Source organism: Canis lupus, chromosome 25 (assembly GCF_048164855.1).
Source record: "Canis lupus baileyi chromosome 25, mCanLup2.hap1, whole genome shotgun sequence".
Lineage (NCBI taxonomy): Eukaryota > Metazoa > Chordata > Mammalia > Carnivora > Canidae > Canis > Canis lupus.
Window position 1 is genome coordinate 43,985,105 of NC_132862.1, and position 25,712 is coordinate 44,010,816.

The window sequence follows — 25,712 nt, forward strand, 5'->3', positions numbered from 1 at the left end:
AGGCTGGAATTGGGTCCAGAAGGATACAGCCCTCTCTGTCACCTGGGACCTCCCAGGGGAGGAAAGTGGCATTCGATGAGGGACTGAAGGGTGGCTTTGCTTTGTCATCTAAATGTTTCTCTTTCTGGATGGTATTTTTTTTTATATAAGGATTTATGTATCCCTTTGAAGAACAGCCTTAAATAGGCAGGCATGCTTTAGTAAAAATAATATTTAAAACTGTGGTGTAGGGAATGCCACCACCACTCTGGATGATTCTGGAAAGTTCCATAGCTGTTGGGAGGTTCTGGGGCAGAGCAGGGCAAGTAGAGGAAGCCAGAGTCAAGTGCACCACGATTCCCAGGCAGGGTCTTCAGTGGCTGAGTCGAGATTGTAGGCGTAGAAGTGGTGGTTTTGAGAGTTGGGGGAGCCAGATGATGAGTGTGCCCATAATGATGGAAATGAGTGAACAGGGAGAATTTTGGAAATATGAAGCAGTACAACACAGGTGATCTGAGCAGAAGTTAGGTGTAGACCTCAGTTATTAAGAGCATGAGAGGAGCTAGAGAAGACACTGTAGAGAAGAAAGGCTCCTTTTCTCTCTGTAGGTTACCCTGCCTGGTACAATCTGAAGAATATTTTCTCTCTTCTCCATGGATTCAAGGGTAGTTCCCAACTATTTTATTTATTTATTTTTAAAGATTTTATTTATTTGTTCATGAGAGACACAGAGAGAGAGAGAGGCAAAGACACAGGCAGAGGGAGAAGCAGGCTCCATGCAGGGAACCCGACGTGGGACTCAATCCCGGGACTCCAGGATCATGCCCTGGGCCAAAGGCAGGCGCTAAACCACTGAGCCACCCAGGCACCCCATTTCCGAACTATTTTAGATATGCCCGCTAGACACAATGAACTTTGGACCGATAACATTTCAACCTCAAGATATAATTTTCTTCTCTCTTAAGTCATTAAAGAAAATTTTTCTTTTAATCTGAAAGCCCATACTTTGTACTTCTTAATTCTAATTATGGTAATCTTGATTTTTGAGTGGAAAATTAAGAAAGTTGGTCTTAGGTTGGTTTTTACATACCTTTGTGACCTAATGAGAGCCTGAAAGATGTTTACCTCCCAATGTACTAAAATAGTCAACTGCCCTGAAGAATCTGAAGTGCATCATCATCACTGTTTTATCAAATTATTGTTTTTTCAAATTGCTAATTTACTCTTCCCTAAACTGGTTTTGGTAGGAAGAATGACTTCTAAAATAATTGATACTCTGCTAGATACAGTATGTTAAAAGACAGGAGAAGTATAAGAATAATTATGAGTATTAAGATGATGCTGGGACACCTGGGTGACTCAGTCACTTAAGCGTCCGACTCTTGATTTCAGTTCAGGTCATGATATTGGGGTCATCAGATCGAGCTCTGTGCTGGGCATCGAGCCTGCTTAAGATTCTCTCTCTGCCGCCCCTCCCCCTCCCTCTCTCAAAAAAATAGAACAAATAAGTAAGACAAAATAAAATAATGCTGATAAGCCAAGCAAAGAAGCAAATGGACATCCTGGGTAATGATTCAGGAAGTGTATCTGGGAGAGGAAGGTTTGGAACAAACTTTTCCTGCAGGGCAGACTTATCTCATGATTTGCTCCTTATTTAAGGAATCAGGCCCCCTTAGACTCTTTAGATCTAGTCCACTGTCCCCTCTGATGCCCTTGAGTGTATCACTTCATCTTGCTAATAAACAAGTTCATCTGCTTCAAAAGTAGGGTGAAAATTATTCACTCCTGGAGAAGACTGTCACAACACCTTGATAACCAGCAGAAGTGATTCAACAAGGCTGGCTATCATTATCTGGGGAGAGGACTCCAGAGGGGCCACCCTTACTTGCTTTCTTTAGGAAAATTGTATGGCCCCCTTTTCCTGCAACACCCACCCCAATGAAGCATGAAGGCCAATATAAAGTATGAATGTGGTGTTAGTATGCAGTAGTAAATGTAAGATATTAAATGTAATAATTGTGCTCTTATCCATCTGGTTCTCACCTGTTTTGGGCTTTTCTGAGGGAGAACTGAAAAATCAGTAAGGTAAACTAGATCAGGAAGGCATTTCTACTGACAAAACCAGACAGGGTTGGTTTTTGGTTTTCGTTTTTTGACCAAAGACATTTTAGGGACTTTGAAGAAAGGACCTGAGAATTATTACTCAGCCTGGCATTTATTTTGCAATATGTGCTGACTTCTAACTTTCAGCACTGGACAGCCTAATCCTTGATCATCCCAGAATGAGTTTAGGAGTTTGTAATAATTTCCTTTTTACTGGGTATTTGCATACATCACTAACCAGCTCGGTTTAGAAGGATGAGCAGTCTCTCTGTGCTGAAACAGAATGAGGAGAATGGAGGGCCAACCTGAAACGTTCATTTATTGATTAGTCCTTAACGAGCATTTATGTATCAACGACAATATACAGAGGAGACAACTCCCTTCCATAGTGTACATTTTTGAATAGGCTACTAAGACTGGTTAGGGTTTTATATTTTTATCCATGGTTCACATCAGGGCTTCATGTTAAGGGGAAGGGTCAATGTATATAAATAAGAAGAAGGATATCTGGCAAGATTGGGAACATGACCTCTTGCCCTCCAAAGCCTGGGAAGCCCTCGTGAATGCTCCCAATCTTAATAGTGTATGGACATGGTGTGAACTCTCCCCTCTGCAGACAGACTAGGGGTTAGAGGTTAATGAATGAGTGCTCTCCTCACACACGAGATCCTGTTCGATGGTGGTTTTATAAATGAGGGCTTAAATGGGGTCAGACTAGGACCTGCATATTGCTTCCAAACTCCCTAAATCTTTCTGAAGTGATGGTGTCCAGAGATGACACCCTTCCACCAGGGAAGGGAGACATGGGGCTCTCGTGCTTGGGGAACTGGACGCTGCCACTGGTTCAGTATGTCTAAAAGCAGGACCAAATGGAAAACAAAGGGGGGGGTCTTTGCTGTTCCCTATTCTTCTCTAGTAATCCCTTAAAAAATAATTGCAGACCCAAACCTCTGGCCTCCAGCACATTTTCCACTTGATTAGAGGCCTTTGTGAGGTAGGGAAAGGGACCTGCAGCCTTGTACATTGTGCTGAGGCCTGAAATGTCCAGCTGGGATTTTTTTCCATCAAAAGGGGATTTTAGTAAAACCATTATCAGGGGCTTAAGAAGAAAAGCTGTTGAGCTGCAAGTGAGGGGGTAGATTAGCATTAGCAGGCTTGTTTCGGGCAACCGGTGGAAGGGTGGGAACGTGTCTGCAGCCCTGCACACAAGCGCTGCCGTTTCCCTGCAAGCTCTGGGCAGGTGCAGAGACAGGAATGAGTATAGGGGTGGGAGCTGATGGGCTTGGGAATGGTACATGGGGGGCTTCCCCCGGGGGCATCAAGTGCGAGGCACCGCAAATCCAGGAGGGTTGCCAGGGAATGCGGGAGACCTGCTAGATGGGGTATCAGAGGCCTGAGCGGTGCCTCGGAATAGGCCATCTACGTCTGTGTCATCTGTCACTGTCCCCCCTTCTCTCTGTGCCCCTCTTCACTCTCTCCATAGACAGGGCAGACGAAACTTGGGAAACCCGGGCACTGGCTGTGCTGGCTTAACTTCAATGTCTGTGTGGACGCCTTGCGGATGGAAGGGACGTTAGGACGGCAGCGGCAGTGGCTGCCCAGGCCACAGACAAGCAGTCAGGCTGCCTGGACCGGCGAGCCCTGCTCTGGGAGCCCTCTCGCTCAGGATTTAGGGAGGTATCCAGGTGTCTTTGGGGGATCGCTAGTGCTAGCACGGTCGGCTCTACCTTCTCTGCCCATCAGAGCCGAGAAGCTGCAGCCCAGGGCAGCCTGAGGAAAGCCCCAGGGCAGTGTTGGGGCCCTGGGGCCGGCTGTCGCCTGCAGGGCCTGCGCGAGGGCTGTGGCTGCACTGTGGCCCTGGAAACACCTCTTTTCTGTGTCTCCCTAGCCACACTGTCAATCCTGGCTTGTTTTCCCTGCAAAACCAGGATGGTGGCTAGAAGGAAATGCGAGTCCTGCCTGCCGCAGGGGCTAGAGACCTACAGACAGGATGGCTGCAGAGGGGGGCAGCCCAGCAGCTATGTGTCTGGGCAGGACAGTCACCTCCCATTCACGTCCTCAGACATGATTCACCTCAAGGCCAGCCTGGTGGCCCGCGACTGGGTAGTTCTGCCTCAAGTCACATCAGACAACCAAAGAAAGAGGAGGGCCCGTCTTCTTGCGGAAGTGTGCCAGCTCAGGAGAATTGTTCCTGGGGGCTGCCAATCAAGGGGCAGCCCTCCTGGTTCCTTCTAATGAGGCACCCCCACCATCTGGAGGAGCTGCTGGTGGTTGAATAGTTCATGCCCTCCCTCACTTGGTGCCCTGTCATCTGTCTCCTCCAGCCTGGCCTGCCCTGTGTTTTCTCCTCCTCAGCTGCGCATGGAGTGATACATGCTTCCTCTTCCTGCCACTGCACCCTCCTTTCCCTGCTTGGGCTGCTGTCCTTGAATCTTTATTTGGTACCATCACCAACAGGGGCATATTTGAGCTACGATGTCCATAGAGCCACCTGGGAAGGTTCTCTGCTTTTCTAAGACTTTTATGAATGGTGCTGGGAATGGTCATTTGCTTTCTGGCTGAGCCCTGAATTCCAGAAGGTTTTCCTTTCTTTTCTCTCATTCTCTAACCAGTGATGACCTCTGTATTACTGAGCTAATAAAGCTATGCCTCATCCAGTGACTACAGCCAGGTGGAAGGAGCCATAGGGGCTGTTCACCTTCCACCTTCCAGATTTTCATTTCGTGGCTGTGCCAACGGCTCTTCAGACCCACACAGTGATCCCGGGAAGCCTGACTATTGAGCTCAGAGAGGGCAAGAGCCCCGAGGCCTTGCCTGCCCTCAGCCTGTCCCCTATTGTGGCATTTTCTGGAATTGGGCCAAGTTGGCGTAGAAGTTCTCTTTGTTTTAATTTCTCCTACCTTTATCTAGTGTCTATTTTCCACAGGAGGAATTTAGATACATGAGCAACCTTACTTGTCTGTCAAGCTCTTAAACGTTTTCAATTTCATAGACCTCTTTAGATTTTATGAAGATGTCTTCATCTGGGCAATAAAGATGCCCATTTTATAATAAAATAATAAAAAATAGGTACTCCTAATTATAATTTTTAAAATATTTTTATTTTTCCTCAAAGGCTTTCCAGAATTTTTCATTACAGATAATGTGCTCTCTTTTTTTTTTGACAATAAAAAAGCCAGCACTTTGACTCTTGCTATTAAAACCATCTCCACGTGTGATTGTAAAATTTCACCCCATTTCTTCTCCCAAACTTCCCAAATATGGCACTATAACAGGATTTGTACAAGATGGTCTTTAAGAGGGGCGTCTGGGTGGCTCAGTCCGTGACACATCTGACTTCTGCTCAGGTCATGATCTTGGGGTCCCGGGATCGAGCCCCACGTCAGGCTCCCTGCTTGGCGGGGAGACTGCTTGTCCCTCTCCCTCTGCTCCTCCCCCTTCACTGGTGCTCAAGCATGCTCTCTCTCAAATCAGTAAATTAAAAAAAAAAAAAAAAAGTCTTTAAGAAAAATTAGAAACTGATGTTTGATTCCCACAGCCTCCAGAAGCAAATCACTCACTGCGAGCTACATTAGAGAAGCTTTGTGAAGTCACATCTGTTACCTTGCTTGGAAAACAAAGTGCTGCACACCTGGGCACCTTCAAATAGTTTATCTGATGTCGTAAAATTAGATTTCATCTTTTTGGCAACACGCGATTCCTTGTTTGTCAACTCTCAGACCCTGGGGAAATTCTTTGGGTTGGGGGAAGGTGGTGTGTGAGGTGACGGGAGGGCATTTGTCAGAGGGGAGGAGGTCTGGGCGCCCCACTGTAAATCGTCTCCCAATTCGCAGGCAATGCTGCCGCCTGCTGACAAAACAGAGGGCTTGCAGACTCTGTGGATAAAGCAGTTTCATCTTTCCAGTTTCCACCTTTCACATTAGAAAACAAACTTCCATTGTTTACATTAACCATACTTTCTTTTTCTGCCTTATGGTGGATCGTAAGGTCATCTTCGCCAACTTAAGGGAAAGAAAAACACAAGGCCGGGCTCCTAGCTAGACCTGACTCATAGCTACATCACAATGGGGAGGGAGGGCCAATCTTGTGTCAGTGGGAAAGGTGTGCTGGTTTTGGTTTCTGTGGGGATGGGAAAGAGAACAATCTAGGAGTCAAAATTGGTTTTTCACCCCTGCTTGACTTCTGTCTCCTAACTTGCATATATACATTTTTCCTAAGTTTTTTTTTTTCCTAAATTTTTGTTGTTGTTGTTGTTGTTAAGATTTTATTTATTCATGAGAGACACAGAGAGAGAGGCAGAGACACAGGCAGAGGGAGAAGGAGGCTCCATACAGGGAGCCTGATGTGGGACTTGATCCCAGGACTCCAGGATCACACCTTGGGCCAAAGGCAGACACTAAACCGCTGAGCTACCCAGGGATCCCCTCTAAGTTTTTTATTTAAGTAATCTCTACACCCAACATGGAGCTTGCATTCACGACCCCGAGTCGCATGCTCTTCAGACTGAGCCAGCCCTGCGCCCCTACGCATTCTTACTTCTAAAGTAAGCAGCAATGAGGCAGGCTGCTTGCTGCTAAATCCTGTGTCGTATTTACTCAAGTGAATTTCTGCAGTTCCTCTTGTGATTCCACCAAAATTTAGACCCTTATGTGTGGAAAAACGATAGGGCAGCTGTCTTCCTTTGGACCACACTGTTCTGATTGTCGCCAGTTGACAGCACAATAGCGGGGCATCTGGCTCAAGTGCAGAGATGTCAGCTAGGACTGGAAGAGCCAGTTGGGCTATTCCAGACTCAGAGAATGTGGAGACCTTCTCTGCAAGCTGTGAGCCTGATAAAGCTTTGGAGATAGAGAACCTGACCATACCCTTTTTACAGATTCCTGAAACTCTCTAAATTGTGTGCATTTGAAATGAACTAGAAGAGCTAGAAATTGTCACTTTAATTTTGTCATTTCCATATTGTTTGCTTAGGGACACATCTACTGCCTACTGGTCTTTTTTTTTTTTTTTTTTTTTGGTTCTGGGCAGTGAGCTTTTGAGCTATGAATCTAAGGTTTAAAACACTAAAGTAAAAATGGAAGGTACAAATTAGTTGTCTTCCATGTAAGGACATTAAGAATTTGAAGGGGTTAACTGCTGCAATTCCTCCCTTATTTTATCCATCTATCCAATTTTAGCCTCAGTGATTTTACTAAAGATTCTAGGAGTACTGTGACAATTTTTTCGGTTCCTCCCATGAAAGTATTGACCGTGCCTCAAAAAGCAAAATGGGGGATCCCTGGGTGGCGCAGCGGTTTGGTGCCTGCCTTTGGCCCAGGGCGTGATCCTGGAGACCCGGGATCGAATCCCACGTCAGGCTCCCGGTGCATGGAGCCTGCTTCTCCCTCTGCCTGTGTCTCTGCCTCTCTCTCTCTCACTGTGTGCCTATCATAAATAAATAAAAAATTAAAAAAATAAAAATAAAAATAAAAAGCAAAATGGTAGCAGGTAAGCTGTTCTACAGAAATGTGTACATAAAAATTGCCAGGTTAGGGTAAGGCTTTCCTAAAGAGAAATATCATGGATGTTTGTAAGTGTTTTCATATTAATTTCAGATGAGGAAAACAGTACTTTCCAAGCCATGTTGAGTTATCTTGTGCTATTTATTAAAAGTTAATCTGGTCTCAAAGAACAATTTTCCCACAGTCGGATTCCAGTGACTCCAATCCATGATAGCAGGAGTAATTATTGAACAGAGAGCTGTATGCTGAGCCCCATGCTTCTGGATTGTTGATTACTTAAATTGAGGAGTAATCAACATGAACAGCATGCCTGATATTAACAAATTAGACCTGTGTAGTCTTTCTGGACAAAATGGATTTGTAACTAAGGCATCTGTTAAGTCAAGCCTTTTTACTTTTGAATGAAGAAGAATAGCTGGTGATGGGGCAACCCGATTCTACTTTACAAGGATTGTGCAGCAGACATTTGTGGTGCGCTGAACACGCAAAAGTCCTTAGGTTTGAGACTACTGCAAGCACAGACTTACAACACTCGTACTTTGCATCACTATTTGTGACAAAGCAGTGCTTTAGAAACTGGCTCAAGTCCCCGGAGGACAACAGGTGACAGGTTTGACACTGCTAGCTACTTCAGTACCCTGTAGCCCATTCACCAAATTGCACTAGTTTTTTGGCTTCTTGGATAAGCCTATACAGAATGTTTGCAAAACGTATCTAAAGTTTGCATAATGTAATGCATATTAAATAGTAACTTTCAGCTCTTGGGGTGTTTTTCCTATTCCCAGTGAAGATAGGCTCTGGTTTATTAGCACCTTTCTGAAGCCAAGGGATCAGGGTGGTATTTTGCAGTGTCTCAGGGAAAGATCAAAGAACTACCTGCATGTTTGTCACCTTCTGATGTGGTCATTAAACTCTGAAGCAGTCATTGTTCTGATATGCGCTCCTCACATCACCCAGGCAAAACCTTTCCAGCTTGTCAAGCCTCTTTCCCCATTTATAAAATTAAATGTATGGTATCAATGAGATTTGTGAAAACAGGCATCTTGAGACAGAAACTGAACACTAAGTCATGCCTAAATTCTTCCAGCAGATTGTGTTCATGTCCCTAACACTGTCTCACAGGCTTCTTTGCTGCTGCAGAAGGACCTCATTCTTCTTTCTTTGTAACTGACACTATTTCCACCATCACAAATAAAAGCAAACTTACAAGCATATGTGGCATTTGTCTTTTAAACAAGTAAAAGTTGAAGAGGAATGAGAGAATAAAAACCTGTCTTCCTTTTTTAAGAAAATAATATGAGCTTTTCTGGGTTAACAAACAGCAAGAATAGGAATTCCCACTTCTATTTGTTTTATTTGCAGGGATGTTTAGCAGAGCCCACGCTAGGGCTGCACAGTTAAGATCTCAAGCTTACTTGCACCTGGAAGACTCGACTTTACATAGTACCAAGTGTGCTGGGTTGGCACAGGCAACTCCACCAGGCAAAATCAGAGCAATCCCTGGAAAAGAGGAAAAGACTGAAACTGATCATTTGTGGACATTTAAATTTACTCACCATCTAGAAATAATTCATTTTCTATCCAAGACCTAAGAGTACACGTTCTTATTCTAGCTGTGCACTTACCTTTGCTAAGTTCTCAATGATTAATGGTTGGCAATGATCCAAATATGAATGTCTTATCTGTTTGATACCATTCACTTTGCAAAATATTTTAACTTGCTATGTTTGAACAAAAATGAGAGACGTAGACTAAGCAAAGAACTGCGTTTGAACATAGCTTTCCAGTGTAGAATCCTGTACTCTGAATTAGTTCATCATAAAGTTTCACCCTTGGGGATCCCCAGGTGGCTCAGTGGTTTGGCGCCTGCCTTCGGCCCCAGGCATGATCCTGGAGTCCCGGGATCCAGTCCGACATTGGGCTCCCTGCATGGAACCTGCTTCTCCTTCTGCCTGTGTCTCTCATGAATAAATAAACAGAATCTTTAAAAAAATAAAATAGGGACGCCTGGGTGGCTCAGCGGTGTAGTGCCTGCCTTCGGCCCAGGGCGTGATCCCGGAGTTCCGGGATCGAGTCCCACATCGGGCTCCCTTCATGGAACCTGCTTCTCCCTCTGCCTGTGTCTCTGCCTCTCTCTCTCTCTCTTTCTCATGAATAAATACGTAAAATCTTTAAAAAATAAAAAATAAATAGTTTCACCCTTCCATCCACAGGGGCTCGGAGGGGCACAAAATTTAGGTCTTGCCCTCTACTAAAGGGATAGAATGACCTGAAAAGGGAATGAGGTGAGCTGCAGAGAAGGGCAACAGGGAGAGGACCACTGGGTGACTTCCCATATATCCTCCCCCTCGGCAGCAGGGCAGCCACCAGCAGAGGCCAGGGGCCCTCCCTTTCAGGGGACTGGCAAGAGACGTTTGTCAGAAGCTGCATGAAGTCCTGGTTTTGTTTTACAAATCTGATCTTTTAATCAAGAGGTTCTTGTGCTTTGGAAATACAGTGGTCCCTGAGGGCCACTACCTTTTCCCCTTTGAACATGTGAGTTCACATTTTCTAAGTCAAAAGTGAAAACGGTTCTGCTTATTCCAAGACCAGCGTCTATGTAGTAAGCACTGCAGGCAACCAGCAGGATTTAGGGGAGAGGCCATGCTTCAATTTACATGTCAAGTGTCATTTTTTAGAAGAAAGTTCTTACCTAAAAGGAGACTCCAATAAAAAAAAAAAAGAAACATTTGCTTTTTCAGGTCTTTGTCATTGAATCATGAAAGAATTTGAATTCTCTTAACTATTGAAAGACATGCTGTAAGTCAGGCAAGCATCCTTATCCCCGTTGCCAAATGTGAGGTGAATCGGGTGCTCCTCCCCTCTTTAGGACTGAGAAGTCCCGTAGGAGGGGGACCACAGCAGGGAGAATCATGCAACACTGCCCAGCATTTGTAGCCGGAGGCCTGTCAGGGCCGTTAGGGGACCGCAGAAACCAACTGAACCCCACCATTGCATTTATAATCTTTTCCAGACAGACTTTAAGGGCTACTGCCCAATGAAACTCAGAAAGGAAAGATGTGTGGAGCCCTTTCCCCACACCCCCCCCCCACAGTTCCTATGAGGTTTATTACCTCTAGGTGAGAAAGTTTACACCAAGTTCCCATTTTGAAATGGTTTTTCACTTCTGAAGTGTCAGCAAATACCTGCACCAGTTTTTTTTCTGCCACTCTAAAAACTGCCCTGAAGTGCCTTTTAACTTTTGTAGCACTCACAAAAATATCAAGTCATTTTCTTTGGTGCTTTTAGTCTTTAAAAGCATTTCTTTCCATTCCAATAGGTATGTGGAGATCGGATCCACCCATATTCCCTTTAAGAGTAAGTGCCCTGTGGCCTGAGCTTGTCTGCACTGTGATCAAACAGATACCACTCATTTCTGTGAAGTCACCTTACTGGGACTCAAGGTATGATCAGTAACTGAACTTTCTCGGAGAACAGAAGGGAGCAGGACTTTGGAACTGGTCCTGCTTTGCTTCCTGGTTTCCCTCAGTTAGTGGCTGGGTGATTTAAGGCAAGCAGTATGCCTTATCTGGAAATCAGGATACCTGTTTCAACAGGCTGTTTTGAGAACTAAAAGAAATTTACAGATACCATGCAAAGCATACCATGGGTTCTCAACACATTCATTTCTTTCCATCCACAAAGGTTGAGAGATAAACAGTTAACCTTGGCTGATGAAAATAAATGGTTTATTCATGGTTTCCAGAGACACTCCAGATATATTAAGTATACCCAATTCAAGGTTGAGAACAGTAGGCCCGTGACCTTAACTTTCAAACATTAATTTACTGACCTTTAGTCAAGCTTATATTTAGCCTTTCAAGTAAAAAAAAAAAAAAAAAAAGGGTGGAAAACCCTTATTTTTTTTGTATGAAAGTGAGGAATGTGAGCAGAGTCTGAGACTTAGGAGGTGCTCAAATTTTTATTGACTGAATCTGTACAGTCATGCAGTCTTTTGGAGGAAGAAAAAGTCTAAGAACTTACAGCTTGTGGAGCCTTCATGCATTATAGTGTCAAATGCTAAATTAGAAAGCTGACCCTAATTCCAAGTCCCGACTTACTAGGGTTCACACATTTTCTTTTCTTTTCTTTTTTTTTTTTCCAGGCAATAAGCACTGTAACCTAAGAGGGAATAAAGAGATCCACACCTTCCCCCAAGAAAAGGAAGATGGATCTAGTGTCAGGCTCAATTAGACCCAATTGTGATGGCTCTCCAAAAAGGAACAATGTAGCTTTTGTGATATGCTCAAGCAGAAAGCTTGGAAATTTTACAAAACAATCCTACCCCAAGAGAAACTTGGGTTCTAGCTCTCTTCCTGGAAAGAGGTGTCTTTGCAGGAAAGTTTTATACCCCTTACTAGCTCTTGCTGGGATCTGTATTTGTTGTTGTTGTTGCTGTTTTTGGTAAAAAAAAAAAAAATCTCAGAAACTAAGACCTATGTGAAACCAGGAATATGAATGTGAATTACTCTACTGTTAGAGCATTTATACCCTCTGCCACTTCCGCAGCCCAACCACAGGGCGTTGATCATTTAGTTATTGTCTATCAAAGGGAACTCTTTGCTAGAATTGTTGGTATTCATTTATGTGCCCCGAATTCAGTCTAAGAACCCTCACACCACAGTAGACCCGAGTGGCAAGCTTCAGTGCTGGAAGTGCTTAAAATGCAAATGTGCAAGAACTTCTGGCCAACCTCCCCATCCCCCAGGAAAGTGCTTAAATACAGCGGGGCCTGGAGGAGAATGTTAAAAAGAGGGGCTGAACTGCCTTCCTCCTTTCTACCAGGACCCTCACTCACACTGTGAGATTCAGCATGCATGACTGAGCAAAGTAAGCGAGCAGGCAAGGACAGCGTACAGCGTTCTTTTAACTTTTCTGAACAATGGCTTCAGTTCCCTCCACTCTTCACCATTTCACATCCTCCCCACACCCACTCAAAGTGGAAAGCAACCCATCTTTTCTTCCCCACTTCCACATCTCATGACCCCATTATTCAACAGGACCCCTAGATCTCATTTCCACCCTGGGGGAAATTGTGACTCTTACAGATCTAGTTTTTTAAAAGTTCCATTTCTTTAAATTCCCATGTTGTTGACAGTTCAAAACCAAAAATTATATAAGTCTCCAGTCCAGTCACATTTCTAGAAACACAACATTTAGATGTCAGTAGTAAATCTCTTACAGAATAAATTTTTAACTGTGAGCTTACTTACACCACCTAGGATGCACTGAACTCTATACCTTATTTCCTCTTAGAGTACACAAACAGCACCTCCGACTTTGGCATGTACCCAAACACACACTGCCTTCAAAATAATTCACAGATACAAGGTTTTTTGTTTGTTTTTTTTTTTTTTTCAAAAACATACTTCATATTTCCTCTTTTATTATATAAATATCAGTTTAACCTTTTACTGTAAGAATATAAACGTTTTAAGAGGATCTTTGTTATTATTTATACAAATTCACAAACAGTACAATTAATTGATAAAGGTCTCTGGGTTTCTTTAACTCCATGGTCTCTCTTGTTGCAGTGGAGGATTCTAAAAAAATAAACAAACAAAAACTCCAACAAAAATATACATCCTACTCAAAAGCGATTTTTTTTTAAAGCCACAAGTCCCAACCCCCACCAAAATAAAGAAAGCCATCTATTCCTCCATTTAGAAACTGATTTTTGTAAAACCCACAAACACCCATTTTATTAACAGAGATAAGACAGGAGTTTCAGTCTCCTCCCCTTCACGTTACAGCCCCTGGGGCTCCGTAGGCCAACTCTGCTCCTCTGCTTCCAACAGGAAGCCTCACCATGTGACCTTTTTGTGGGGAAAATTGGAAGAGGGTGAGGGTAGGGCAGGATTTGCATATATAATAATCATTTTCAAGACACAATCTGCATCTCAAACAAAAGTTCAATTCTCATTTCTTCCACACATTTGTGCTATAAATTAAGTCAAAATTTACGAACACCGTTGGGCCCTCAAATCCCAATGGGCAAGGAGAAAAAAAAATTATAGCCAGAATGTGGAAGTGGGATATACTGGATGGATGGGGTTTGGGAAGAAGCCAAAACAAAAAAGACGTACAAACCCAATGGGCATCTTTCCAGTCTAGGCACAAAAATGTTTCAGTCTCAAAATATCTCTCTTGTAGAATTCCAGGGCTTCAGAGAAAAAAGTAAACTAAAACGAGGTAGCCAGACATATATATATGTATATATATATATAATTTATATATATATAATATATAGACTATATTCAGCAGAAAAAAAAGGAACGTGATTTCAAATTTCTTCAAAAAAATAAAAACTTGAAAAAGAAAGACAATTAAAAGGAAATGCACGTGAGTAGCAGAGTACTGTAGGAGAAGTGATGAGAAGAGCCTGGGATTAGTTACAAAGTGGAAGGAAGAAGGGTGAAAAGGCCGTGGTAGTTGGGTTTGCTCTTTATACATTTCAAAATAAAAACCAGATCACAGTATTCAAATGAAAGCTTAAGTGAAGGCAGACATTTTCCTCAACTCCCCAGGGTTTTAAGGACTAGTCACTCCCCGCCCCCTCCCCCCATTTCCAAATGCAAAGCAGTGAGGATACAGTAGCTCAAACAGTCCTCCATCCCCCTGCAGAGAGGAATTGGGTGGGTAAGTAGCTGAATCCATCTCCGCCCTCAGGAAGAGAGGGAGGGGAGTAAGGTCGGGGTAGCAGAGGAACCCCAGATGCCAGGGGAATGGGCGTGTAGTGGGGCCCGAGGTGCCAGAAGAGGGAGAAAAGAGAGCCCGAGGCTTCGTGTCACTGCCCCCATCTCATCCACTACAATGATCTGTGTTGTGTGTAAGTGTGCATGTCGAGCGAGGGGGATGGGGCGTGGTGGTGACCGGAGGATGAACGGGGCGGGACAAGGGGAGCAGGTGCTGCTGCCCTCACCTGACCTTCTCACTGTCCGTCATCTGCCAGAGTCCCAGGTTGAGTACCTTCAGGCAGGGCAGCTGCGTGATGCGCTCCAGACCGCGCTTGGTGATGCGGGTGCAGCCATACAGGTCTATGCCGGTGAGTTGGCTCAGGTGCTCAGCGATCAGCTCCAGGCCCTTGTCTGTGATACGCACGCACTGTCCGATGTTGAGCGTGCGCAGCCCATGCATCTGCCGCACCATGCGGTTGATGCCATCGTCGCTGATGTGGCAGGAGCAGAGGGACAGGGACTTGAGGCCGTCCAGGCCCTGGGCGATGTAAGCCAGGCTCTGGTCCCCCACTTTGTCACAGAAGGACACATCCAGCCCGGAGAGGCGCAGGCTGCCCATGGCCAGATGCATGATGCCCGTGTCACTGATGTTATCGCAGGAGCGCAGGTTGAGGCTGCGCAGGCTGCCCATGTGCGACAGGTGCAGGAGACCCGCGTCTGAGATGCCCCCGCAGAAGCTGAGGTTTAGGAGCCTCAGGCCCGTCAGCCCCCGCGAGATGTGCTTTAGGGAAAGGTCCGTGAGCTTCTGGCAGTCCTGCAGCGTGAGCTGCTCCAGGCCCAGGCAGCCCTCGGCCGCGCTGCGCGTCATGCCGGCCAGGTGCCCGATGCCCACGTCCGACAGGTGGCGGCAGCTGCGGAGGTTGAGGCTCTTGAGGCGCTGCAGGCCCCAGGCGATGAGCAGGAGGCCGGTGTTGGTGATGTTGCTGCAGCCCCCCAGCTCCAGCACCTCCAGGCCCTTGAGATACTGGGCGATGCGGCCCAGGCTGCTGTCGGTGATCTGCTTGCAGAGGCTCAGGTTGAGGGCGCGCAAGGAGCCGATCTCCTGCACAAACGCGTGGCCCAGCCCGTTGTCGGTGAGGTTGTAGCAGCCGCTGAGGTTGAGGCTCTCGATGTTGGCCATGCCCTGGATCACGTAGCTGAGGCTGCGGCGGAGGCTCAGGATCTGCACGCGGCGGATGCCCCGGGCCTGCAGGCTGGGGAACAGCGACGGGTTGGCCCGGCGCAGGTGCAGCTTGGCCTCCACCCCCCGCCACACCGACTTGTGGTAGGCGGCGTCCCGCCAGGCCGTGCACACCTGCGCCGCGCGCCCCTTATCCCGGACGTCCAGGTAGCCGAAGATCATGGCCAGCAGCTCGGGGAACAAGCACGAGATGTGGGTCTCCATCTTCCTCCTCCCCCCTCCGCGGCGCCGGGGGGAGGAGGCGCGGGCCCCGCCGCTCCTGCCCGAGAGGCGACCAGAGCGGTCCTCCCGGCCGCCGCCGCTGCCGCCGCCGCCGCCGCCGCCTCGGGCCCAACGGCCGGCCCCTCCCCGCCTTCCGGCTCCGGCCGCCGCCGCCGCCGCCGCCGCTCCTCCTCCGGGTCCGTCCGCGCTTCCTTCCTTCCTGCCGGCGTCGCCTCCCTTCCCTTCCCTCCCCCCGCCCCGGGCTCCGCTCGGTCCTCACATCCCGGGCGGGGAAGGCGCCCTCTCACTCACTCCCGAGCCCGGCCGGGCCGCCGCCGCCGCCAACACCGCCGCCGCCGCCAACACCGCCGCCTGGGGTCTAAGCGCGCCGCGCTCGGCCGCGCCGCTCCGCCCGCTCCGCCCGCTCCGCCCGCTCCGCCCGCTCCGCCCGCTCCGCCCGCTCCGCCGCTCCGCGCCGCGCTCCCGCCGCCGCTCCCACGCCCCCTGCCGCATCCTCTGCCTCCCTCCGCTGCCGCCGCGGCTCCGGGGGGCTCCGGGGGGCTCCGGGGGGCCCCGGGGGCTGCGGGCTCGGGCTCCGGGCGCCGAGCAGGCTTCCTGCTGCCTTTGTCTCTCGCCCGCTTTTCAAAGCTCCCAGCCCGGGCCGCCCGCACTCCGCCGCCCAGGCGGGGGGACCCGGAGGCCAATCCGGGCCACCGGGCGCACGCTCCCCGCACCCCCCCGCCGTCCGCGGACGGGTGGGGGCCGCCGGCCCGGGCCCGGGGCTCCAGGGGCTCGCGGGGCACGCGGCGGCGGGAGCGCGGCTCGGCGCCGGGCCGGGCGGGCGGGCGGGCGCACGTGCGGGCGGGTCGGGCCGGACCCCGCGCCCCGGGCCCTCCGCGCCGCCCCTCCCGCCGCGCTCCCCCGCGCGCGCCCGCGCAATGGTACGAGCCTGCGCTGCCGGAACTGGCGGAGCCGTTGCCCTGGAAACCGAGTTCCTCCCGGTCGGAGCGCCCGGGCGGTTAACCCTGTGGGCGCCGCGGGGCAGCGGCTGTCAGCGGGCTTCCGCGCCCTCCGCCGCCGCCCCCAGCCCGCGGGGAGCCGGGCCCTCTCCGGGCCGCGCCCCGGCCCAGCCCTCTCGTCTTCGCCGCTGACGGCCGCGCAGCCCTCCCGGAGCCTTCCCCCACCCTCCTCCTCTATCAGCCCTGCCAGACCCTGCTCCCGGCCCGAGGCTCCTAAGCGTCCCTCGCGCTCGCCCCTTAGCACGTCTCCGCACACCCTCGGTGCTCCCCAGCGGGGCTGCCTCCTTCCTCACCGGTCTTGTGCCTCCAATCACGGAGAAACTCGGCCTTATTCATCACTGACCCTCCCTAGCCCGCATTCTAGCATGACCCATCACTGCTGCCTTCCAGCATCTTCTGCTTGTTTCCAGGCTCCGCGGGGGTACTTTGTGCATCGAAACTTCACTGCACTTCCGCACTTTGTTGGGAACTGTCGGGAGCGCCACGGCTGCCCCCGCGGCCCTCAGCCTGCTCTGCACTGAGAAGAGAGCAGCCCTCCCTCAGCCTGGCGTGAGGAGTTTTCTTCCTCACCAGCCTCTTGGACTAAATATAAATCGTATGCACAGTTCTACTGATCAACTGTATAGATACTCAAATTTTTTTTGATTTATTCATGAGAGACATAGGCAGATGGAGAAACAGGCTTTCCCGGGGAGCCCAGTGGGGTACTCCATCCCAGGACCCTGGGATCACGACCTGAGCCCAAGGCAGGGGCTCAACTACTGAGCCACCCAGGTGCCCCAAAGATACTTTTTAAATAAAATACCATGACTGCTGGACTTGGTTTAAGGCGCTGCAAGCAAACATCTGTGGGTTTATTAACCGTGTTTTATGGAACCAGGGCACTGCTCTCTTTTAGAATGTGGTTCTTCAGTGCCTGCACAGATAGGAGTTAAGCATTTCCCTTTAACTATCCCCAAACCAAGAATCTTTGGGTCAGAGAAAATGACCCTCTGTATTTTTTTTTTTAAGATTTTATTTATTCATGAGAGGCAGAGAGAGGAGCAGGCTCCACGCAGGGAGCCTGACGTGGGACTTGATCCCAGGACTCCGGGATCAGGCCTTGAGCCAAAGGCAGACATGCTCAACCACTGAGCCACCCAGGTGGCCTAACCTTCTGTGTTTTTTTTTTTTTTTTTAAAGATTTTATTTATTTATTCATGAGTATACACAGAGAGGAGAGAGAGAGAGAGAGGCAGAGACACAGGCAGAGGGAGAAGCAGGCTTCACGCCGGGAGCCTGATGTGGGACTCGATCCCGGGTCTCCAGGATCACACCCCGGGCTGCAGGCGGCGCTAAACCGCTGAGCCACCGGGGCTGCCCCCTTCTGTGTTTTTAATGAACTCATGGGTTCATATAACTTGATATAGGACAACCTGATGCATTTATCAGAAAAGGAAAATGGTCTCATTGACTCGTTGAGGACCTAAGCAAGATTTTGAATGGGTTCCATATTCAGTATGTGAGATGAACTTTTGGCCACTTCTCTTTGCCCAAGAGACCAATACTAGACTAATACTACAGATTCACTAACAGGCCTAATGTATTTCAGACCCCATCCACCTACCTCTCCTGTTCCTAAATCAGGAAATACAGAAGCAAAAATTTTTACAGGTTTGCTACCCCACCATATTACACATGATATGAGGCCCATAGATTTTTATAACCTTTCTGAAATAATAGACTGTACTGTTAGTCACCTAGATGATCCAGATGTGCTGTGGCAATAAGATGTCCCAATTCCTGGCCATACCTGAGCTAATACTCTTCTCCTAACGTGTATCTGGCCTTATATTTATCTCAGTCGCTTCTGCCTAAACTTTTACCTTAAACTCTACATGAAAGTCACTTTTTTTGGTTGTTGATTTGTGGATGTGGATGTGTTTGTATTGATGTCAAAGTATGAATCCCAAACACCTTAATCCTGCTGAACACAAAACAAAGTGCTAGACCACACATGGGGCAGAGGGGAGTGTATTTGTAGACTTGGGAGCATGACCTCAAGAAAAAACTTAATGGTTTTCTTCCACTAGACAGGCCGTTGTTCTCAGCTCAAGTCTGAAGAGACATTCAGAGATGCCCAGAAACACCTTCTCTAGAAGTTGACCACTTGATCCTAGTTTTATCAAAACTTTTTCTTGGGTTGAACTCTAGAATTTTATTAATACAGAGCCTTTTGTTTAAGACATTCAAACATGGGCAGCCCGGGTGGCTCAGCGGTTTAGCGCCTTCCGCCCAGGGTGTGATCCTGGAGACCTGGGATCGAGTCCCATGTCGGGCTCCCTGCATGGAGCCTGCTTCTCCCTCTGCCTGTGTCTCAGCCTCTCTCTCTCTCTCTCTCTCTCTCTCTCTCATGAATAAATAAATAAAATCTTAAAAAAAAAAAAGACATTCAAACATATTTCAAGGATTTCCACGTTTCCACGTTCAATATAAATAGGAAAATAAACATCAAGAGGCATCTCATAAAATGAACATTAGTGAGAAAAAGAAGTGTGGCATCAAAGGAGCCCTGTGCTGTCTGGAGACATGGTGACTTTGTATGGCCTTGAGAAAATGTGTCCCCTTGCTGGCTCTCATGTGACATCATGTGACACTAGGGCGATTTGACTGGATAATTTTCAGGGGTCTTTATATGATTAGTAACACTCTAGAAGACCATGAGCTTAGATGGGTCCTGCTGTCTTCTCAACCTTGGAATTTATGGATTTTTCCTAAGGCCGGCCAGAGATTAAGAGTATTTTCACATGCAGTGGCTTCTTGGGGGTTTTCGTTTAGGTTCAGATCTGGGACACAAAGATAGATGGAGGGTATTACGGAGCAGAGACATTAATTATCTGAAAAAAAATGTGTACCAATGTAGAAAATCCTGAGGATAGCTGTTCATTTCCCACCCTATCCCACCCCACCACTTCCCTGGACTTTATTAAAGAAAAACAATTATGGTAAATCCCTAGAATGTAGTTGATTTTCTGGGATTCTTCCCTCAAAAATGTGACATTTGATTTCTGAACACATGCCAGATCATGCTTGGTTCCCAATTGTACTAAATAGGTACGAAGCTGAAATCCTAAAATATTCCCCAGTCTGTGATCTGTCTTTGGGTCTGCAGTTATTGCCTGAACAGCTACTACGGCTTCGTGAATTTTTGTCTGTAGTTCTCTGAGCTCTTCTATGTGCAGGAATCACAGAATATGAGCAGCTTCATTAAGAACTGCATCTGCTGTGTCAAAACCAAGAATATGTTTGTCTAAAGCCACAGGCAAGCCCTCTTGTTTGATTTGCTTTGGTAACTGCATCCTGGACCAAAATACAATTTGCCTTAAACATTACTAGGTAATCATCCTGACACTAACCTGAAGAAGCTTAGCCAAAGCCATTAGACCCGCCTTAAAATCAGGATTATTGGGGCACCAGCATGGCTCAGTGGTTGAACATATGCCTTTGGCTCAGGATGTGATTCCGGGATCCTGGGATTGAGTCCTGCATCGGGCTCCCCAGGGAAGTCTGCTTCTCCCTCTGCCTGTGTTTCTATGTCTCTCTCTGAGTCTCTTATGAGTAAATAAATAAAATCTTTTTTTTTTTAATTTTTATTTATTTATGATAGTCACACAGAGAGAGAGAGAGAGAGGCAGAGACACAGGCAGAGGGAGAAGCAGGCTCCATGCACCGAGAGCCCGATGTGGGATTCGATCCCGGGTCTCCAGGATCGCGCCCTGGGCCAAAGGTAGGCGCCAAACCGCTGCGCCACCCAGGGATCCCTAAATAAAATCTTTAAAACAGGATTATTTACATCCAAATTGATGAATGCCTCTACATTGCCATTTTGATTATTATCACGTACCAAGTCCTTTTATTTCTCAGCATCATATCCAGACTGAAGTCTAACAGCTAAACCAAGAAGCCAATTAATTGTTTCTTGTCGACCTTGAATCTTGAAAGGACAGTTAGCATCTCTAAGGTACTTTTCAAAGAACTTGGGCCAGTCACTACTGTGGATGTTTCTTAAAATCCCTCTGCCTTAAATCTTGTAGTGTCTGATTTTTCTGGTCTTCAAGCCAAACAATAAAGTTTCTAAATTCTGGTTCATCTTTACAGTTGAAGCCAGCAGGGCTGTGGTAGTCGAGAGCCATCATCAGCTTGCCTTGGAACATGGTCCTGGCTTCTCACTCTAGTTCCTGGGGCTTCAACTGTGAGACAAGAGGCGAGGAGTTGCAGGCAGGCAACCCCGCTACTGGTGACACTGAGTGATTGTTCATATTTTAAGGACTTGTTGAGACTTTTGAATATGATTCAACAAGTTGCAACCAGAAAGAAGTTTTTTTTTCAGAGTGAGCCTCTGTAGAGAAGCAGAAATGATAGCCTTATATAGGGAACCTCTCCAAAGCCTTACCAAGAATTTTAAGGGAACTAGATTTTCAGATAGGGTGTGTTTTTCACCTGGGTGAGGCCTGGGAAAATTGAAAGGCCCAACCCAAATATCAAGCTTACTTAAGGGTGTGTATACTTCCTCATTCAGAGAGGAAAGATCTGGCAGGAAAGATCAGACTCTTCTGTAGCTTTTTAAACTCATTCAAAAAAATATATAGATCTGGAGCCCCTGGGTGGCTCAGTCAATTAAGCGTCTGCCTTCAGCTCAGGTCATGATCCCGGGGTCCTGGGATGGAGTCCTGCAGAGGGCTCTCTGCTTTGCAGGGAGTCTGCTTCTCCCTCCCCCTCTCCCTCTGCCTTCTACTCCCCCTGCTTATGTTTTCTCTCTCCCTCTCTCTCTCTCTGTCAAATAAATAAATAAAATCTTAAAATTAAAAAAATCCAAAATTAGTGACCTAGAGTCTAGCTGGTAGGTATTATTATTATCAAAGGAGTTAAAATGTTTTTCGTGGTTTTTTTTCTATTAACTCTAAAGTATCCATGACACAATGTCTACTATGTAGTAGGCACTCTGTAAATATTTTTGTACTGAAATGAATGAGAACAGTAATAACATAATAGCTTTATGAAAGATTTCATGCATATCAAAACTTCTCCAAGAGTCTGGACAACCAAAACAATGGATCTCTGATGTTTATAAAATGGTACCTTTCCAACTTCAAGATTTCCTGGCAGCAACATTCTCTCTATTCCTAGTATTACTAAACTAGAGAATATCATGAGGCACCTCTCTGTTAGAGAATGTTAAAGATAAGAAAGGTGAGGACATAATTCACGGATTGCAAATAAAAGATTTAAGCAGGGGACACCTGGGTGGCTCAGTGATTGAGTGTCTACCTTCAGCTTGAGGCGTGATCCTGGAGTCCCAGGATCGAGTTTCCACACCGGGCTCCCTGCATGGAGCCTGCTTCTCCCTCTGCCTGTGTCTCTGCCTCTCTCTGCGTGTCTCTCATGAATAAATAAATAAAATACTTAAAAAAAAAAAAAAGATTCAAGCAGTAGCAAAGGAACAAACACCCTGATTTTACAATGGGCAAAGGACTTGAATAGATATTTCTCCAAAGAAAATCTACAAATGGACAACGAGCATATGAGCAGATGCTAAACACCAGAAATTGTTAGGGAAATGCAAATTAAAAGCACAATAAGAGAGCATCTCACATCTCTTAGGATAGCTGCTATTCATAAAACAGGAAATAGCAAGTGTTGTGAAAATATAGGGAGATTCTAACACTGACATACTGTTGGTGGGAATGTACAATAGTTCAGCCCCTGTGAGAAAGTATGATGGGTACTCAAAAACTTAAAAATAGGGGCGCCAGGTGGCTCAGTTGGTTAAGCATCCGCTTTTGGCTGAGGTCATGGTCCCAGTCCAGAGTCCTGGGATAGTCCTGCATCAGGCTCCCTGCTCTGCGGGGAGGCTGCTTCTCTGTCTCCCTCTGCTGCTTCTCCTGCCTGTGCTCTCTCTCTCTCAAATAAATAAAATCTTTTTTTAAAAAAAGATTAAAAGTAGAACTACCACATGTATGATCCAGAAATTCTACTTCTGGGTTTATATCCCCCCAAATTAAAGTAGGGTCTCAAAGATATATTTGTATACCCATCTTCATAGCGTTATTTACAATAGCTGAAATGTGGAAGCAACCCAAGTGTCCTTCGATGATGACTGGGTAAGCAAAATGGGGTATACACATGCAATGGAATATTACTGAGCTTTAAAAAAGAAGGAAATTCTGGTCACAGGTTACCACATGGAGGAATCTTCAGGACGTAATGCTAAGTGAAACAAGCCAGTCACAAAAAGACAAATACTGTATGATTTCACTCATATGAAATATGTAGAATAATCAAAGTCAAAGAAACAGAAAGTAGAATGGTTGTTTCCCAAAGGCCTGAGGGAAGAAGAAATGGGAGTTGTTTATTTGGATATAGTTTCATTTTTGCAAGATGGAAAGTTCTGGAGATTTGTTGTACAATGTGAATATACTTAACACTACTGAATTATATGCTCAAAAATAGTTAAGATGGTGAATTTTACATTATATGTATCTCACCATAATTAAAAATGAGAATATTTAACTAGAACAAACATTTTGAAATAAAAGATGTAAATAAAAGGAAAAATATAGGTGAAAATTGTTCTCCTATCAACAAATTGTCAAGAATACCCTGAAATATTTGTTTACTCTTCCCAAATCATTAGTCTGCTAAATCCTATAAACATGGGCTTTAACCACCACAATAAAAATAAGGGCCTGGGGTCTGGGTAGCTAGAGCCCTCTCATTAGGCTGACTGTGCACTTTATTTTTTTATTTTTATTATTATTGGGGGAGGAGGAGAGGGTGTTTCCCCAGGACTTTATTTGGGTGGACCTGGGGACAGAGAAACTCTGCATCTAAAAGGTGTTGGGGGACACCTGAGTGGCTCAGTGTTGACTGTCTGCCTTCGGCTTAAGTTATGATCCCCGGGTCCTGGGATCGAGTTCCACATCAGGCTCACAGCGGGGAGCCTGCTTCTCCCTCTGCCTATGTCTCTGCCTCTCTCTATGTCTCTTATGAATAAATAAATAAAATATTTAAAATAAATAAAAATAAAAAGAAAGTGTTGGGCCTCTTGGTGGTAAAGCGTGGCTTGTGTGGTGCCCCAGGATGTGGGGAGCTGAGGGACTTGATCTGGAAGTGGTGGAACCACCTTAGTGGTGGTTGGTGGCACTTGCTGGCTGCAGTCTCCTCCACCTTCATGATCTGGATGGAGTGGGCACTGGGGCAGCGCCCACATCTGGGTAACACTGGGTGACAGCATTCAGGCACCAATACTCCCAGTACATGTTGTGTATGGGTGGTGCTTCAGAGTCCTAATGTTGCCACCCCAAAGTTCCAAACCTGCCAGGGGGGATTCCTCCAACACCTGTCCACACTTGGACAATTTCCCCTGACGACTTCTTCATCATCTTCGGCAAAGACACAAAGCACCAGAAGGAGGACTTGGCGACCACTGGACTAGGTGGAAAGATTCGCAGGCAGTGGAGGTGCTGAGTGCGGCATCTGGTGTGGGCAGGTGGCGGGGCACCACCTTGTTCTCTGCAGTGTGCCCAGGCCTTCAGGACACCCTCCACGCTCTGGCAGCCACCCACGGAGAGCAACTGTGCACTTTTCTTTCTTTTTAAGATTTATGTATTTATTCATGAGAGACACACAGAGAGAGGCAGGCAGTGAACACCTAACAAGGTAGATTTTTTTAATCAGGAGTTCAGGAAGCATTAAAACAACTTTTGTGCACTACTTGGTGCTTTGTAGTAGACAAAGATGTTGAAGTGGTGTTTTGCATTTAAGGATTTAGGACCAGGGCACCTGGGTGGCTCAGTGATTGAGCGTGTACCTTTGGCTCAGGTCCTAATCTCAGGGTCTTGGGATCGAGTCCCACATCGGGCTCCCTGCTCAGGAAGGAGCCTGTTTCTCCCTCTGCCTGTGTCTCTGCCTCTCTCTCTGTGTCTCTCATGAATGAATAAATAAAATCTTTTTAAAAAAATGAAAATGAAAAAAGAAAAAGCAAAGAAAAATATTTAGGACCAAGCAATGAGCTGGAGAGTACCTGCTGTGGTGTGTTTGCTGATGTTCCAAGGGCCACCAGAGTGACAAAAAGAAAATGTTTCAGTTTAGAGGGTCACCATAGGGAAGCCTAGAATTTATAAGTAGGTGTTGATGGAGAAAGGTCATTACATAGGGTGGAAACTTATTTAGAGAACAGGCTGAAGTGTTTCCTTACTTGTTTAGAGAAAAGTAATAAGAACTCTGTAATAGCAGCCCTACATTGTCATACTTTGTTATGGTTCTTCCATCTTGAGGCGTCGGTTAGGTTAACTTAAATCACCTTTTCAAAGAAGTTTTGGCTTTTTTTTTCCCTTCAAGAACAAGGAAACTTTAACTCTTATGTATCTGGAATTGGAATTCAGTATCTGAAGTCAGAAAATTTGAGTTCATGGCTTGGACTTTGCTACTGTTTTTACAAACCAGACTGCCTTGGAAAAAAATGTTCTTAATTGGCTATCTTTCTCCTCATTTGCCCAATTCACTGCTGACAGGTAGAGCCTGAAGGTGCACATTCAGGCAGGGAAGGAGGAGAGCAGCCATTCAGAGTTCTGGCTTCCATGTGTGTCTTCCTTGAGTGCTTGTGACATGGGGGCTCCTTAGATCGCCTCTGTTCCCAAGGCAGCATCGTGAGCTCAATCTCCACCAGGCTCCGAGTCTGAAGTCCTGAACTGCAATCCTGGCTCTCCCATTATAGACACATGGCCTCCGGCAAAGTGACTGAAATTCTTTGAGCTTCAATTTCCTCATCTATAAAATGAAAGTAATTCCTGTTCACAAACTATTGTGCAAATTCCCTGGGGGAGGGAAATCCACGGGAAAGGAAGGGCCTAGTGTAGAACCTGGCACATCGGAGACATCTAATAAATGCTAATTTTTTCTTTGATAAATGCAC

At 46.6% G+C, this 25,712-nt stretch overlaps 2 protein-coding genes and 1 pseudogene across 8 annotated transcripts in view; 1 reads left to right on the forward strand and 2 right to left on the reverse strand.

Moving 5' to 3' along the window:
• Window positions 1–25,712, forward strand: part of WNT5B (Wnt family member 5B) — a 109,004-nt gene that overhangs the window by 39,239 nt on the left and 44,053 nt on the right. The window lies entirely within an intron of this gene.
• FBXL14 (F-box and leucine rich repeat protein 14) lies at window positions 7,706–16,095 on the reverse strand. 7 transcript variants are annotated; one of them, XM_072799550.1, is made up of 3 exons: window positions 15,654–15,810; window positions 14,545–15,552; window positions 11,290–13,165 (listed from the first exon to the last, which is right to left on the reverse strand). In XM_072799550.1, the coding sequence occupies exons 2-3, from the start codon at window positions 15,477–15,479 to the stop codon at window positions 13,078–13,080; spliced, it is 1,023 nt and encodes a 340-aa protein (XP_072655651.1). In that variant the 5' UTR covers window positions 15,480–15,552; window positions 15,654–15,810; the 3' UTR covers window positions 11,290–13,077. The 7 variants fall into 7 exon arrangements, with proteins under 7 accessions (XP_072655650.1, XP_072655647.1, XP_072655645.1 ...); XM_072799549.1 differs by lacking the exon at window positions 11,290–13,165 and adding an exon at window positions 7,706–9,083 and having other exon boundaries at window positions 14,592–16,095; XM_072799546.1 differs by lacking the exon at window positions 11,290–13,165 and adding an exon at window positions 7,706–9,083 and having other exon boundaries at window positions 14,550–16,094.
• LOC140616919 (RNA transcription, translation and transport factor protein pseudogene) lies at window positions 19,579–21,093 on the reverse strand (annotated as a pseudogene).

Excerpts from the sequence above, each read along its gene's own strand:
- FBXL14 (XM_072799543.1), bottom strand. The coding sequence starts at position 15,743 with ATGGAGACCCACATCTCGTGCTTGTTCCCCGAGCTGCTGGCCATGATC. Across the intron at positions 13,166-14,544 it reads ACGGACAGTGAGAAGGTCAG|AATCCTCCACTGCAACAAGA; the intron begins GTGAGGGCAGCA and ends TTATTTTTTTAG.